At 42.5% G+C, this 18,066-nt stretch overlaps 1 protein-coding gene across 1 annotated transcript in view; it reads right to left on the bottom strand.

Moving 5' to 3' along the window:
* SASH1 (SAM and SH3 domain containing 1) overlaps positions 1 to 18,066 on the bottom strand; it is a 286,676-nt gene that overhangs the window by 26,952 nt on the left and 241,658 nt on the right. The window contains exons 11-14 of the mRNA XM_015426581.1: positions 16,996 to 17,067; positions 12,351 to 12,494; positions 5,582 to 5,717; positions 3,628 to 3,797 (exon numbers count right to left, since the gene is read on the bottom strand). Coding sequence (XP_015282067.1) covers positions 3,628 to 3,797; positions 5,582 to 5,717; positions 12,351 to 12,494; positions 16,996 to 17,067 — 522 coding nt within the window. The remainder of the gene's footprint in view (positions 1 to 3,627; positions 3,798 to 5,581; positions 5,718 to 12,350; positions 12,495 to 16,995; positions 17,068 to 18,066) is intronic.

Genomic DNA, 18,066 nt, shown 5'->3' with positions numbered 1-18,066 from the left:
CAGTAGAGCGTATGAAATCTTTATAAATCTAGCTCAATGGGTTCCTATCTGTAATTCACCTTCTGTCTTAGCAATACATTAACATAAAACAGACTTCTCCCAACAGCTTTAAATGGTATGACTTTCTGAAGATTTTGGACATTACACATTCATAATTATATTCTCTCCTAGTCGCCTGTTTCCAGAAATAAATCTCTAGAAATCTTTTTGCAGATTTGTCAAATATATATAAATCAGAAACATTTATTTCCAGCTCTATGATAATTATTTTATTTTCAGCTCACTACCCATGTCTCCGCCTCTCCAGTGGACTTCTCAGGTAAATTAAAATGTTTGGGGTTTACTAAATATGTTTTTCATTTTCTATTTGTATCGTGCTTAGCAAGCACACCATATTCTTTGAAAGGATTAGAATGATCTAAAAAGCATAACATTTTAAGTCCTGTATTACAATGAACACTTATGAAGCAAACAATAAAAACAGAACAGATAGAAGGTAATCCTGAAGCATTCTTCATCCTTTGTCGTTCCAAATACTCTTCAGAGGCAGCCCTATTTGGAGCACCTGATCCAAAATGGTGCAAATCAAACTGATTTCATGGCAGATACATTCCAGCCAGCTGTAGGGTTATGGTCTGAATATTACACAGCAAACATCAATTTACTCAATATTCTTGACCTGCAAATGTACACAGCATAAAAATAGCCTTGCAGCAGTGTGGCAACTAACTGGTCCAAGACAAATATAACCCCCCCCCCCCGGTATCACTTCGTTATTTTGAAATACCCACTATTGCCCAAAACAACTCCTGAGAAAGATAACAGGAAGTTTCTGGGCTTATAGAGGAGTTAAATCATAAACTCAGGGTTGGTCTGCACCAGCTGTTTTGTGTGATATGAAGAAGACAGTAAGGTTTTTATACCCTGCTTTTCTCTACCTTAAGGAGTCTCAGAGGGGCTTACAATCACATTCCCTTCCTCTCCCCACAAGAGGCACCTTGTGAGGTAGGTGGGGCTGAGAGAGTTCTGAGAGAACTGTGATTGGCCCAAGGTCACCCAGCAGGCTTCATGTGGAGAACTGCGGAATCAAACCTGGTACTCCAGATTAGAGTCAGCTCCTCTTAACCACTACACTGCAATCTGCACCTCCCCTATTTTGGATGAAAGGCAGGCTGTTACTGGTATCTTACTCCATCTAACTGTGTATTACCATTCCTCCTTCACTGCAAGAGTTTGTTTAACTTCCTTTAAAAAGTTTTCTTTAATCACTTCATGAATCAATTCCTGCCAATAGCCAAAAGCTTTGTTTTGTGTGTGTGTGTGTGTGAAGCCAACCTAAATCCTGGCTCCTACATTATCCTGTAGCAACTCTGGGTTGGGAAATTATTGAAGATGTGGGGGTGGAGCCTGGGGGAGGTGGTCTTTGGGTAGGGAGCACAGCAGAGTACAATTCCATATGACCAACCCTCCAATACAGCCATTTTCTCCAGGAAAACTGATCACTGGCTGTGATCAGATGCACAATTAGATCCGACATAGGTGCGAACGCTGGGCGGATTTAAAGGGAGCGATCAGCATCTGGGAAGGGTCCCGCAGCCATCGGCAACCCGTTCTGCTCTGCCGCAGAAGCGGAGTTAAAAGACACCAGGGAAAATCTGGTAGTAACAGGCCACGGATCAGACCCTGCCTGATCGCTCCAGCGCACTCCCATGCCATCAGGATGGTCAGATCAGGCCATCCTGACTCTGTGCTGTTGTCCCCCCACCTTCTCAGTATGTGCATAATCTCAAACTCCATAGGGAGCCCTCAGTGCGGAGGTACGATTCATCGATTCCTCGTTTAAGTGCATGGGAAATAAATGGCAAAAAACCCTCACCCGCAGTTGTGTCTGATCACACGCAGACAGGCTGCATCCACAGCTTCAAAAGGAGGTGTGATCTTGCAACTGCGGGCCAAATTCCTCTGGAGGAAATAGCCTTGCTTCCCCCCCACACTGTATCTGGTGCGTGTGACCGCAGCCACTGTTGTCTGAAGATCAGTTGTAATTCTGGGAGATCTCCAGGCCTCACCTGTCAGGGACAGACTGTTGTGAGTCCCATCCTGATCCTCATGATTTCCCTACTTCCAATTAAGTTCCAAGACCAGGCCAGGCCTGCAGGTAGTGTCCCTAGTCAGATCAGGAACAGAATAGTGAACCATAAAGTCCCAAAGAGGAGGATAGGGTTTTTCAAAAAGAAATTATCTGATTGGCTTAGCGCCAGCCAGAGCAAGGCACCTATCCATAAATGGCATAGTGATTATAACAAGACTGATAAAACTCCAGGGGGATGGGCATTTTCCAGGGGCAAGCAAGGGCAGAGGAGACCTCTGTGGGATAGGCCCATGTCAGACTGACATGGCTTAGGATCTATGGAAAAGCGTAAGCCATTATGCTAGGGAACCAGTTTAGCTGGGTTGTATTAGCTTTCTGCATTATCTCAACTCTGTTTTGCATTCATTTGTGTTTCTGAAACCCATCTCTGATTTTTTGTTCCTCTACTGCAAGCAATTGCATATACCTTCCCTTCTTAGGCCCCTGCCACACGGGGGGAAATTGCTGCGGGCAAAGTGCGGCTTTTGAAAGCCGCACCAAAAGAGACACACGGCGGCGGGATCACACAGATCCCGTGAGCCGCCGCGCAGTTGCTCCCCGGCACGATCAGATGCCGGGGAGAAAGCCACGGAAGGGAGCGCGAGGCCGCCGGCCGCACATGTGTGCGCACGCGCAGTTCGGCTGGAAGCCTCGATTGCTCCGGAAGACGGACGCTCCGGCGATCCGACGGCCACGCTTGCTGTGCCGTTTCTGATAAGTCCTGCTCTAGAGGTGTTATTTTTAAACAGCGGATTTTAGGCCTGAAGGGACGGATCGGGGACGGGTGCGCGCCGATTCCCAGATGTTGCGGTGAGATCGCGCCCATTTGCTGCGCCCCCGATCCGTCCCTCTTCCGGCCGAAAACCTCCCGTGTGACTGGGGCCATACTCTGTTTTTTCCAAAGTAAAGTTAAAACTTGTGTTAAGACAGCCTGTTTTGTCCCCAGATCACTCCGTTGTAAAAGAACTGGGTTATGTTATATCAGTTTTTAGTCAGTCCAGGCTGTGTATCTAGCTGGATAAGGAGTGTCATAAGCGTGGCAGAGAAAGGCAGAATTTAGCCTGCCAAATGCTACTTAAGATATACAAGGGGCAGACCGATGACAGTTAGCTGTTGAGAGTGTGTGGGCTACTGTTTCAGGGGTAAACAGTAGACAAACAGCTTTAGGGAGGCTAAGGAGGCAGGATCCTCTATCTCTGGTTTTCCTGCCGTTCCACCTCTGACCGACCGTGACACAGACAGAGCACAAAATGCACATCATTATCTGTGGACATATTTAGATATTTTACTTTCTCTCTCTCTCTTTTTTTTTTAGTTCAAACCACGCAGAAGGCAGTTTATAGTCCTGAGGAGAAACACAAAGGGACCAGTGAGAAACCAGGGGAAGCACCAACATCTCAATATCTGCAACAAATGCGGTAGAGGAGACAAAGAAACCTTGTAAGGACAGTTCCTCAGCTATGGTATTAACCTAGAGAAGGAGAGAGCGCCGCTACCTTTAGCTTCAGGGAGTCAGTGTCATAGGGGCTGGGGGTAAAGTCCGTATGAACCCTGGCACGGCCACAGAAAGGTCCTCTGTATGGAAGTTCTTCGTCATCACCATCTTCAGACTTGACACTCTCTCTGTTGCTGGCTGAGGAATCTGTTGTGCTTATTGTCTGTCCACCTGTTTGCAGAAGAAAGTCCTGTCATTTGCTAAGAGAACTAATTTTGAGAGCCATTTATTTCTGACACTAATATTGAAAAGATAAGACAACATACACAGCAGGTTCTGTGTCCCACTGGCCTTTTCTATTTGTTTATAAATACACATGGCATCTTTTAACATTAGTGCTGATTAAAAAACATTCTGCATTTAGCAGCTCTCCAGAGATCCATCTGCTTTTGCAGCAACAGCTTGATTGTCACAACACATGCTGAAACATTGACAGCAGCAAGCCTAGTAACCCTCCAGAAGTGTATAGTGTAAGCCCCGATGTGCCATTGAGCCCACAATGTCGCTGTGCCACTTTTAACTGAAAGGATGGGTTTCTAAGCCAAAGAGAAACAAAAATGAGAACAGCCAGACTGCCTTAGGCACAATCATAGGCTCATTTTCAGTTTAGTAAAAGAGCTGCTTTTCATGTTAATTTTTTAAAATAACCATATCTGCACCCAAAGATCTGGAAACACACATTATTATAAAAATACAAGAAACCATTGGTAGGATAATATGGGAATCCTGTGCCCCCCCCCCCCAATCTTTCCAGGATCTTCTAACATCTCAGAGTTACTGCCCCCTGGAGCATTTTCTGTGTGTCCCAGAGGGGATTTTTTTTATTTTTATATCTCTACAAACACTACAAAGAAAAAAGGATATAGGGAACTACACATACAGGGACAAAGTAAAGAAACCCACTACTATCTAAAAACCCAAGAGAGGAGATCTCCAACAAGCTTAGTTACAATAAGTCATTACAGTCCCACTTCCTTTTTAATGAATTCACCAAGTACTATTTTTCTGTATACTTGGGGAGTGCCCTTAGTATATATTTTATTTTTTATTTATTTATTTTGGGATTTGTATCCCGCCCTACCCATACGGCCCATAGACTCCCTACCTTGTCTGCTGAGCAGTTTTTGTCATCCGTAAAGGGGCCAACCCGTCTCAATTAGACATACTGAAAATGCACAGCTCCCATAGCTGCTTCAGTTTTACTCCCCCCCCCCCCAATCCTACTTTGAGATAGGAGGATATTATGATTCCAGAACTGCAGATTCAAGAACCTTTAAGTTCAGCAGTGGTTTCTATTTTTGAAATAGTTATTTTCAATAACAAATGTAAGTTCCTTTGGTTGTGTTTGATTTAATGGCCACACCAGGCCTGCTGGCAATTTCTTTTGTCCCCACTATATTAAAATATCAGTCTGATTCTTGCAGTCATTAATTTAAAATTAGGTGAGATGATAGATGGCCCCCAAACCAAACATCCGCTTCATTCCTAAGCTTTAGTTCATTCCTAACTTTAGTTAGGTACTTTAATATTTTTCAATGGTTATCAAGTGAGAATACTCAGCTTCTCATAAAAATGGCATAAAGGATAGCCCTGGGTTTCCACAAAGTATTAAACACCACTCAGTAGGAAATCTGACAATTTGTCTGAACCACGCACTGGGGATTTTCATTCCCTTCACAGCGACAACCCCAATTGCCTCAAACAAAGATATTTCTTTGAGTCTGAGAAGACTGCAGGTAAAAATACCCCAGAAATATCAGGGCTAATGCAGTCTGTCTAAACATGATAAGAGTAGAAGTACTTCCATTTCTAAATACCAGTGGTTTTGCCGTCCAGTATTTTTGATCTGAACCAGCCTTTCACATTTTGCATTTTCTTATTTCTTATTTAAAAAAAACAGGATTTCAAACAACATTAAAAATCATGTGAAACGTGTATTGAATGTTGTCACTTACTCATTGAACTCTGACCACTTAAGGAGCTTCTCAAGCTTTCTACTGAACCACCAGCTTTCAGCTTCGGCTTATCTAGACAATCAGTGTCTGGCTGTGGTGACTGAGGGGATTCTGGCATTACATCCAGGCTGGAGTCCTGAAAAAAAAGTACTGCACAATTTAATCTCAGATTCCCATGCATGTTATTTTCTGACAGCTCTCTTTTTGACCCTTTCCAAACTTGTTCCCACTTTTTTCATTCTGCTGAATCTCTTCTGCTCTCTGTTTCCAATAATCTTCTGAAGCAACCATTTTCTTCTTCACCTCCGGGATTTTTCTTCACCCTTTGATACTACTGAACATTCCCTTCTGCTCAGGTACTGTTTTATCATATTTTCAAGTCATCTTTTCCGCCTTTAAGGTTTTCTTTTAATGGTTCAATTCCTTTACCTCTTTCTATAGAAAGTCCTTAAGGGTCAATGTTATCTTCTGCCAATTGTTCCTATTTTTGATGTTCCATTTTCATAAACTTAACTTTGCCCAAACCGAACTTCTGCTTTTTCCACTTTCTCCCCATGCCTTTTCAACATTCCTTCCTCTAGTTCTTGATACTGCTGTTGTTTTAATTTGACATTTTTTTCTCCTAGGTCCAGGATCTTGCCAAATTGTATTTTTCTTAGTTGAATCACGTATCTAGAATGTTTGTTATTGCAAACAATTATTCTTTATCCTATTTGGTCTCCTTGCTTCTACTCTGATTTATATGCTGTCATTTGTTTAGTATGTTTTACTGCCTATTACTTATTAATTAAAATATCAATACCCCAACCTTTCCCCTTGTGGTTCAAGGTGGCTTACAACTTTAAATTAAACCTCATATTATGCCTCTTTGTCATTCCCTTCACTGGCCTTCCCCTCTCTTTTTGTCTTCCCTTTCAGCTGCTTGTACTTGTGTTCCAGTGTACTTATAGTCTTGCTCCTCTCAATATATCTTCTGCTTTTTTACTACATGCGCCTCCTAGGAGCCCTTCATTCTCCAGGTACTAATCTTGTAGTTAAGACTGCCCTCTTTATTTCCCATCTGGGTCTCTTTCCCCTTGCACTGGAAAGCCTTTCTGGATGACTTCCTTGATTTGGGTTACTCCCCCCCCCCCATTTGTGCCTTATCTTTCTACCATGACTTTCTCAGACTAACTCTCTTTTCCATTTAATTTTTCTTCATTTATAAATTGTAAGTTGGTAGGCAAGGCATATTTCATTTTCCAAATTTTGCACAGCACTTAGCAATTTTAGATATCTCATTAACAACAGGAGCAGCCCCTTTTCACCTAAATAAAGCTGATGTTGGATTTGAGGGATACATATATGGATAAAAAGCCATGTGAGTAAGTGGCTGCAATAAGGAGAGTAAAACCATCCACTGCATTCTCTTATGGAGCTTATGAGGCTTTTCTGGCAGAAGTATGTATGTATATGGGGGAATTAATTTCACCCAACTCTCCTTCTCACTATCCTGTATGAGTTTTTTCTCCACGTGAGTCCAGAATCAGATTTTTGAGTGTCAAAAGGGGCTGTTGGGGGCAACAGTAGAGCTTCCACCAGTGTTGGTAGGATACATCCAAACTTATAGTCTAAGAGCAAAGTTGACCAATCTTTGAATACTTAAATCTGGTGACTGGAGCTGTGAATGGGCAAGACAGATCTTTTTACAAACCTGAAAAGGGGCCCAGGTTTGCAGAAAAATCTGAAATCTAAAAAAAACCCATTGGGGTTTTTTAAAAATATGAAATGAGCACCTGTAACTTTAAGCAACAAATTCCCTCAGTTGCTGTTGCTAAGCAACCACAGTATTCCAGGCTGGGTTCTGTCAGTAAAAGGTAGGGGGCAGAGGCAGAGCCCTTTCCAGGCCTACTTTGGCCTTTGAGGGAGAACTCATTAGGCCCAGGCCTGACTAAGAGTGCCAGCTCCAGGTTCAGAAGTTCCTGGAGATTTTATGGTAGAGTCTGAGGAGGGTAGAATTTGGGGAGGGGAGAGGCCTCAGCCAGATATAATGCCATACAGTTCACCTTCCAAACCAGCTATTTTCTTCAGGGAAATCTCCAGGTCTCATCTGGAGGCTGGCAACCCTACGCCTGGCAGCAACCTCTGGGTGACTTGATACCACCCAACTTGTATGACACAACTAGGCATGACTGCTTGCTACTGTTCAACAACAGACACCTTATGAAATCCAGTGTGGTGTAGTGGGTAGAGCTTCAGAGTAGGGCCTGGGAGACCTGGTTCAAATCCCCATCTTGCTGTGGAAGCTCACTGGGTGATTATGGACCAGCCACATACTTCCAGTCCAACCTACCTTATAGGATTGTTGTGTAGATTAGAAGGAGGAGAGGAGAACAATGTGAGCTGCTTTGGTCCCCACTAAGGAGAAAGAACATAGTCTTCCTAGGCAGAGACTGTAGGGGGAGGAGACAGAAAGCTGAAGACAGAGGGACAAAATAAAGGTAGGCTGGGGCAAGATAAAGGTAGGTTGGTGTTTGGGTGGGAAGGAGACAGTGTTGCCAGCTCCACTGCTGCTGCTTTGGGGATGGAGGAAGGAGGCTGGGAGACTGATGGGGGCCAGAAAGTGAGAGCGATGGGGTGGAGGGCAGAAAGAGAGAGAGAGAGTGATGTGGGGAGGTAGAAAAAGGAAGACAGAGAGGGAGGACAAAGAGAATAAGAAAAGGAGTGCCAGCAGGGAGCGGTGGCGCAGGCGGTAAGACGCCTGCTGGTAACATCAGTGAACAGCTGTTACAGCTGTTTGAAACCCACCGCGGCCGGGGTGAGCTCCTGGCCCTAGTCCCAGCTCCCGCCCACCAAGCGGTTCGAAAGCAATAAATATAAGCAAGTAGATTAATGGGTACCTGCCCTTAGGTGGCAGGGGGCACCCTCCCCATATGGGTGTGTGTGGCAGGAGCACTGGAAGCGACAGCAGCGGCAGTGATGGTGGAAATGGCAGCGGGGATGGAGTGGCATAGCATCGGAGCGACAGAGCGAGGCAAGCGGAGTGTTGGAGGCGGAGACAGAGGCGGAGCCATAGAAGGACATGGTGACATGACGCGAGCGCAGCGGAGCCGCAATAGACGTTAGCTGGGCTGCAAGAAACAGCGAGCCCTGCCACCTGGGTGCCGGTAGGCAGCCCCAACCCCTGTAGACATGTGGCCTTAGTTAGGGATAAATTCGGAACTTGTAAATCCGGAACTTGTAAACTGCTCAGAGACCCTTCGGGGTTGGAGCGGGGTAGAAATCGAAGATATAAATAAATATAAATAAATAAATAAATAAATGAAATAGGGAGACAGGGGAGGAAGCAAAGGGTGGGGAATGGGACAGCACCTCCCACAAGTTTCTTGCATGTCCCTACTTGTAGCATCATTATTCATAGTCGTTTATTTAACTTAATGTGTACGTGAAGGTGTTATCAAATGGTTTTGTTTTAAAGTCATTTGCCTTAACATACAAATTCATCTTTTGATCTACTCTTTTAACTTTTAAGTATTCCTAGCCAAATGAGCCAATTAATTAAAAGTCTTATTTGATGCCAGCATCTTTATCTTTAGTATCACCCTGTGATGTTATTTTTTTATTCCCCCCCCCCCCAACTGGCTGTCATAAATCTTAGAATCAAGCTCTTTATACATGATTTGCTGAAGACAGTAATAAAAACTTAACATAGTGTAAATGAAATGGCAGACAAGTAATGGAAATTTTACGGTCTAGAACGGGTAACTAACTTCTTTTTCATATGCATGGTGTTAAAACGAATTAGCCTGAGCATGCAACTCAAGTACACAAAACTGTAAGCAAAGCAAAAATCCTTTACATGAAATGTAATGGCTATTTTTTTCAGTTCAAAAAGATCTCATCCATATCCATTTTGACAGCCTATTGGCTAAAGCAGCTTTTTTATTTCTGGGACATGTTGGGAGGGAGGGGTTCAGTCACAAGTACATCCAATAGCGAATACAGTATTTTGTTTGATAAATTACAATGGGGGGAAAAAGTGCAACATTCAAGACTATCCACAGCAAGAAATTAAAAGAAACCTGATGATATATGAGAACTGGCGGCTTATTCCACAGACATACAGTCATAAACCCTCTCAACAAAGCCTGTTATTTGCGTGCTGCAGAGTCATCAAGAAACATCTTCCCACAAATCAAGTACATCTCCAGAGAAAAACCACATATTGCTAATATAAAGTGCCTTTTGCTTTTCTAATTTTGTGCATTTCTTGCACTCTGGTTTTGAACATTTGTATTGATTTCTCTGCTTGTTACCTTGCTCATGCTATTCTTATAGATCATGCTGGTGTGTGTGTTTTGAGAGGTTATGCTGGAACAACAACTGGTGCACATTATCCTAACTATTAAATTGTGCACCACATCACAGGATTGGGCCATTAAAGCAACTACTGTGTTGTCAATCTATTTGTTACAAAAATTATAAGAGCAAGTACAACTAAGGAGGATGTCTATGGATGAACTATAATGTATTTGCTGAAATGGATTGTATCTCGGTTTTTTTAAAAAATTATGCTTGTCGCCATATGATATGAGGAAAAGCATATAAGTGCAGAAATTGTTGCCCTCAAACCAGTGATATGAGATCTATGAACACTTGGGTCTGAAAATTTAAGATTAAGCTGCTAACATGGATTATGTTAAACTGTTAACAATTCCAAATTAAGGTACTAAAATATTCTCTCCAGTTCATAACAGGTTTTCAGGGTGGTTTTTGGTGCTGGACAAGATATCTAAAACTAGGATACACAATATTTTTAAACGGGTCAATATTTGGTTTTCTAAAGGATTACACATTTCTGAAGTGTTTTCAGACAGGGCTGAAGTACAGACATTACCTGCAAAAGTGTCCACTTAAAAATTCTTCATTTGAAGCAATAGCATAAAATAGCATAAAGTGGAATTCAGGCCCACTGTGGGGTAGCAACCAAATATGCTACTGAAGTGACAGACCCTCCTTTGCAGGACTTCTTGCTATATAACTTAGTCCCATCTCATTGGAGATAAGTGTAAGGCACAGAAAAATACAAGGACTGGAGATCTGAATTTAGCCAGGTAGTATTATTTTAACATGTCAAGGATGACAGAAAGATAAACATATGCCATGCTCTTTTGCTGATCAAATATCAGTCTTTAGCTTCTAAGCACATCATAAAAAGATGCTGTGAACCTGATTCTACAACAGTCCTCTAGAGGGCAATGTTTATTCAGTGGAAACAAAGTCCACAGCTGATGCCAATGCCTTGTAGTTGCTTGCCAGCAATTGCTTGTTATGCTTACAGTTCAAGTGGAAAGACTGATGATTTTTTTTTAAAGTGCTGGGTATTTTGACAACCTACCAAACCAAATGGAATGAAGTCTGCCAAACACAACATGCTTGCAAAAACAGATTGATTTTGGCCAGAGGAAACTGAAAAAAGCAGCTTAAAAAGAATATATTTTAGAATGAATTTTAAAGATCAAGTATATAGAACTCCACAATGAGAGAATTAAATACACTATGAAGAAAAATATCTGTGCGTGATGGCGCACCCATGTCCATTGGCAAAGTTTTCTGGATAAACCTGGAGAATTTTTATTTTGGCCCTTCCAGGAGAGCCAAAGAACCAGAGAGTATAGGGAAGCACTAACATGACAGATTGCTGTTACTGTAACTATCTGCCCTAAAAGCCTTCTGAAACCTGAGCATATATATGATTGCAGTAAGAGGTGAGAAATTCCGGCAATATTTTTCATGGTTGTTTTTGTTTGCATTCATTATTTTTTATATAAATCTATCTCATTCAAAAAGAATAGTGAAACAGGTGAAAAAGACATTGTTAATTTTCCATAAAAGGATTTTAATAGGACTTGTGTATAATAAAACAAGTAACTATGAGGCTCTTGCCAAAGGTTTGCTTTCAAGCAACTAAGAAAACAAAGAAGGGAAACAAACCACACAGCAAGTCTTAGAGGTGGATGTGGGACATTCCTGTTTGGGCAGGTGTCCGTCCAAAGTGAACCAGAGGCTTATTTTTGAAACAATTTTGATATATTTTTATTGGTTTTACACAAAACAGTATTCATACTTTAATACCAACTGCTTGTTTTAAACTAGATGGTAGGTTTTAAAATGCTGTTTTATTCACAGTTTGAATGGCAAGTGAGTGACTGCTTTTATGAATGTTTATTTCAAAGAGGGGAAATGGGGGAGAAGTATTTTTAAACAAAATAAATAAAAAGAAATTGACTGTTCAATAGGACAGGGCATATTTTAAATAAATATCTTCTTATTTGAAAGAATTTGTTGTGGCTTTAAAAAAAACCAATACCCCTGGAGTAAGGGATTATTATAATGTGCAAGTAGCTGTGTAATTTGGAACATGCATTGGGGCACCCTGAGATGTTAGTCACTAGAGGATTAGCTCAAGGAGTATATAAACCATTTATTCTTTGCTGCTGTAGAATTACCAGCATATATAAAATGAAATCATATACTTTACTGGCTTAACTCAATTCGAACTCCCCTGTATGATTTTACTCAAGCTCTTTTCACTGTAAATAGTTTTGAAGGGGCCTTGGAATTGCTTTACTACATTATACCCTTGAGGGGCTTCTTTAGTGATGCTATTGTACCTTCCAATGATGCCTTGAAACATAGGTATAAACAACCCTTGAAACATAGGTATCAACAACCCTTACACACTATTTACTCTAGAAATTCAATTTCATTTAAGAACAAACTTACATACCTGCTCTGACAAAGAACTGCTATATTTTTTTGACATTCGTTTCTTCATAGTTTCTTTTACAGATTTCACCTTTTTGCCAAGGGATATGCGGGAAGTCGAAGGGGATTTGATCACTTCTTTGTAAACAAAATCACCATCTTTGCCCTGTAAAATGAAAGAAGGTTCTAAACAAGGTGCGTAGTTTGTCATTTGATCATTCTTTGTAATCTTCACACACAAAATGTCTGAAGGAGACAAAACACGCAAGTGTGGCAGAGGTTTTGCAGAATCTCCAAGGAATGATTCCGCCTGCATTCCTCAAAGGGCTGCCAGACTTCCCACTATGGCTGGTGGGCCTGCCAATCACTGCTGTTGCTGTTTGTTTTTAAAAATAAAAATGCTGCTGGCCTCTGTATATCACTCCAGGTACAACCCAAAAGTGACAGTGCATAGCTCTAGGAAGCGCTGGAAGTTCTGGTTTTACTGGAGAGCTTCTGGCAGTTCCTGCAGCTACCCATTGTTATGTCTGGATTGTACACAAAAGTGATGTGTTGACATTGGCAACATTGCCAATATCACATACCTTCCCTCATGTCCCTTTCCCCAAACCCTCCTGCTGGTGGCCAGGGTTGGCCTATCAACCCTACACCCTCAACAAGATAGGCAGTTTCCAGCAACACTCACTTCTGCAGGGGCATTTTTAGAATGGTTCTCACATGTCACCCTATGACAAATATGTTGGAATTGATCATCTATGGCCCCGGTCACACGGGAGATTTTGGCCCGGGAGAGGGACGGATTGGGGGCACAGCAAACGGCCGCGATCTCACCGCAACATCTGGGAAGCAGCGCGCACCCGTCCCCGATCCGTCCCTACACCCGGAAAACCCGCTGCAAAAAAGAACCTCCTACAGAGGAGGACTTACCTGCAGCATCGCAGCAAGCGCGGCCATGGGATTGCTGGCGCGCTCGTTGTCTGGAGCAATTCAGGCTCCCGGCCGAACTGCGCATGCGCAAACATGCGCAGTTTGGCTGCCTCGCTCCCTCTTCAGCAGCTCCCCCCCCCCAGCATCTGATTGTGCCGGGGAGGAACTGCGCGGCGGCTCAGGGGATCTATGTGATCCCGCCGCCGCGTGTTTCTTTTGTGTCGGGTTTAAAAAGCCGCACTTTGGCCCGACCCCCCCCCCCCCCGTGTGGCAGGGGAATTATACCAAAGTGCATGGCCCTGGAGATAAATGGTTACAAAGTAACCAACTACTTGCATGAAGCTCACCCACACCCAAGCACTGTCTTCTACTTATACTGATTTCCAACTAGCTTTCTTTGTCCATGGCTTTAATTCGGAACCTTTTGAAAGTTAGGAAAATCCATTTTAACATCTGAGTCCTGCCCCTGATTGCCTGTGTAAAGTTAATGTTTTCTAAGTATGTTTTATCAATGGGAAGTACTCTTCTTTTTCAGCAGAGACCTATATTTATAAGCATAGCTACATTATGATTGCCTACATTTCCACATAGATTCAACTGCCCATGCCACAATCAGCACATACAGCTAAACTTCCTATACACCTTCTTAGATGTACTATGTAGTGGGGATTTGTTCCTCTAGAAACTAAACTACACAGAATATGTAGCATGACACTGCTATTGAGTTAATATGCCAAACCCTACCTGGGGGTGTTCCCAGAGCTGCACTAGTAGAAGAAAAAAGAGATAACTTCCTTGAGACAGGAAGGCCAGAGGTGGTGGAGAGGCAAAATGCTATCTTGGGGGAAAAATCATACCCATGATATTTCAAGGAAAAGACCCACCTATTGTTTAATAAATCCAAGGATATTTCCACAATGAGGAACTATAACTGTGTATCCACCTCTGGAAATTTCATTGTGCCATCCATATGTCCAAATTCGTAAGCTACCTAAATGCAGACACAGATTCCAACTAATTCCTCCATAAGTAGGCTTGCCAAATCCCCCCGGGGGGCGGGGAAACCCCCGCCCCAGAGACCTGTTCCCCGCCACCGGCGGATCGGGCCCCGGGGGGAACCCCACCCCAACGTGCGCGTCACCCGGAAGTGACGTGATGCCGCCGAGCGCACTGGGGGCGGAGCCACGGTCATTTGAGGGAAAACTCTATGGTTTTCCCTCGGATGGTTCTGGCCCCGCCTCCAGCGTGCCCGGCATCATCACGTCACTTCCGGGAGACATGCGTGCGGTGCGCACTTTGCGCGCATGCTCCATCCGCCCTCCAGCCGCCAGTGGGGAGTCCCCTGCTCCGGCGAAATTTTGACTTGGCAACCCTATCCAAAAGCATACAGATCAAAAACCTTACGGTGCCATCCCAAGTACAGGATTGCACTGGTTCTTTCAGGAATATGTGACCGAACCAGAAATACATGTCTCATGAGCACGCACATGTGCACACATGTACATATACATGTGAAAAGGTAAGTCAACTCCAAGCATAAATTGGACAAATCTCAACAGAGGCATAAAATTTTGCTTCTATGTAAATACATGTATATCAATATACTAATAAAATCAGGCCTGTTCCATGGAGTGATTAGGACTAATGCAAAATATTTTCAGGGCAAACATTGTGCTTTTTTTGGAGAGTGGTGTCTTTCAACCATGTCTGCCCTTCTTTTTATCATTTTTAGATGCCATTACTTCCTCTGATTTCTCCTGTTTCAGAGCACCTTTGTCTCCTTCTTGGAGTGACCCTAGTCCACGTTCACTGTTGTCCTTATTCCAAACTCCTAGTTAGCACCTTTTCAACAACACTGATACATTTATTTTTATTTATTTGCTTTCAATTTGTATCCCGCCTTACCGGTATGAACTGGCTCAAGGCGGCTCAAGTGCCACCAGCAGTTGCAGTTACTACTGTGCCAGGTAACAGGATCTGTCTTAGGGCTGCAAGCAAAGGCACAAAGCATCCTCCTGAACCAGATACAGGAAGCCTTTAATCTGACCATATGTTCTACTACTGCTATACAGCACAGCTTGGCTCATGCTTTTTATCTGCATATACAGTCCTATTGAATCTTGTTACAATATCTTTCTCCCAGATAAAAAAAATTAAATAACATAATTCAAACTATACAAAACCAAGATATATACCAAAACAGAGGACAGGATAAGGGCTTGGGGTGGTCATGGACCCAGCCTTGCTATTTGAAAAGCAGGCTGATACAGTGTCTAGTAGGACTGTCTTCTATCAGCTGCATCTGGCTTGTCAACTCTCTCCTTTTTTAGATTCAGCTGACCTAGTCACACTAATCTATGATTTGTAACTTTGTGATTGTTGTTGTTCAGTCGCACAGTCGAGTTTGACTCTTCACGACCCCATGGACCACATCAGGCCCTCCTGTCCTCCAGAGTTTGCTCAGCTTCATGTTTGTTGCATCAATAACACTGTCTAACCATCTCATCCTTTGCCATCCCCTTCTTCTGTTACCTTCAATATTTCCCAGCATCAGGGTCTTCTCCAGTGAGTGCTCCCTTCTCATTTGGTGGCCAAAGTATTTGAGCTTCAGCTTCAGTATCTGGCCTTCCAGGGAACAGTCAGGGGTGATTTCTTTTAGGATTGACTGATTTGATCTCCTTGCAGTCCAAGGGACTCTCAAGAGTCTTCCCCAGCACCATAATTTGAAAGCATCTATTCTTCGGTGCTCAGCCTTCCTTATGGTCCAACTGTCGCAGCCATACATGACTACTGGGAATACCATTGCTTTGACCATATGGACTTTTGTTGGCAGGGTGATGTCTCCATTTTTTGTGATTTGAGAACTATATTTTGAGTACTTTGTGATAACTATACTTTGAGTACTTTGTGATTAGAGTACTATAATATGCTCTACATGGGACTGCCCTTGGGGGAAGAAGACACCCAGAAACTACATCTAGTTCAGAATGTGTCAGCCTGATTATTTCACATCTTGCCTATTTTAAAACAGCTACACGGGATGCCAATTTGCTTCTGAATCCAATTCTAGGTGCTGGTTATTGCCTTTAAAGCTCTTTACAGCATAGGATCTATGTACCTGAAGGACTGTCTCTTCCCATATGTCCCTGACTTCAGGGGATGCTGCAAGGCCATTTCATTATCTAGGGCTTTTAAAGTGTTTATTTGTAGGCATTGCCTTGTTGAGAGAGATTAATGGGCTTTTATTGTGTTTTGCATGGTTTTAATTTGGAATTGTAAACTGCCTTGAGTTAAAGGGAAAGGCAGAGTATAAACATTAAAATAAGTAAATAAAACCACACCGATCAGGATTGTACTTGGTCAGGCACTCTTATACATGAACAATAACAACAACAACAAAACTGTACTTTTCTAACACATACTTTGATGATAAGTTACCTCCACCATAAATAGGCTGCTGGTAACATCTCCAGTCATAATCATAATCACTGGAAGATAAACAATTAACCGTTTTTGCACTGTGTATAAGCACTTGGTTCATAGTAAAGCTGCATAGCAATATGTGTCAATGTAGTTCAAAAATCTGATGAACAGCATTCAATTGACACTATTTTGCTGGATCTTGTAAAAACTACTATGGCAACTGGAAATAAATTTTATTCTCTCAAAAATGTGCCATGCTGCAGCATGAATAAGAGGTCTAATGCATTTTCATACCTGAACTTTTATCTCATACTCACCATTTGGTCCAAATTGTTTCCAATGTGTAATGAGCGATTTGTCAAGTCAAATCCACCAAAGCTGCAGGTCCTCTGTAAAATAAGACAAGTTTAAGCATCTTATCACATTACAACTGAATCAGTACATGGGATTACACATTTTCAGATGCAAGAAGATACCAGTAAAAATGTACAAAGAATGATAATGGGGAAAATATGTGAAACTTAAAAGGTCTGGTGATACATTTCATGCAGTATTTTGCTTCTTTCCTGGCCTTTTAGATACTCTGGTCTTCAGATATTTTTCCTTATTTCACAATGACTGGATTGTTCCTCCACAAACGAGCATTTAAAGCTTCTCTAAAGTCAAGAATCCGAAGAATCAATTCATGTCATCATTACTCCACTTTCACTTTTTGTCACAGGGATCCAGAGCAATAATAGAAACCTTAGTGACCCAATCCTATAAAATGCAACAGAACTCCTGGAAGCAGATGAGCATACAGCAATCCAAAGAGTATACAAAAAAAAAAAAAAGGTTTGGAAGGCCTCTCACAGAAATCCTCAGCACCTTGGCCAAAATGGCCATTTGCCTGAGCTTTCAAGAAATATACTAATAGGGGTTTCATTCCTGGAAAGCACTGGCTCCATGTTTCTCACCAACTTCTCCATGGTACAAAGCAGCATTGTTATTGGTGTGAGGAAAAGTAGGTTATATTTACAGTGGAATGAGTCACTCTCAGAGCTCCAGCTCAAGCCAAAAACAAACAAACCCGAACTGATACTGACTGTGATAGTTTTGCTTGCCTGAACACTACCGGCTTACAACGGCTAATAAGCACACAAGTGATAGTTTTGCCTGCCTGAACACGTCAGCATTACGACACTACCTGTTTACAACGGCTAATAAGCACACAAAGCTAAGCTACATTTCCATAGCAAGGCACAAAGTTCTTGGCTGTAACTAATAGTCCTTTTCTAAGCACTTTCATTAATTGAAAAGGGGCTCACTCCTTTGAACTCTGTAGGGCTCCACAGCTGCCTTTCAGTTCCACAAATGTTTTCCACTCTCTAGAAGTAGATGTGCCTGCC

This window comes from Gekko japonicus, unplaced genomic scaffold (assembly GCF_001447785.1).
Source record: "Gekko japonicus isolate JY-2015 unplaced genomic scaffold, Gekko_japonicus_V1.1 scaffold1536, whole genome shotgun sequence".
Lineage (NCBI taxonomy): Eukaryota > Metazoa > Chordata > Lepidosauria > Squamata > Gekkonidae > Gekko > Gekko japonicus.
Note: the sequence above shows the minus strand (reverse complement) of the source record. Positions and strands in the feature narration are given on the sequence as shown.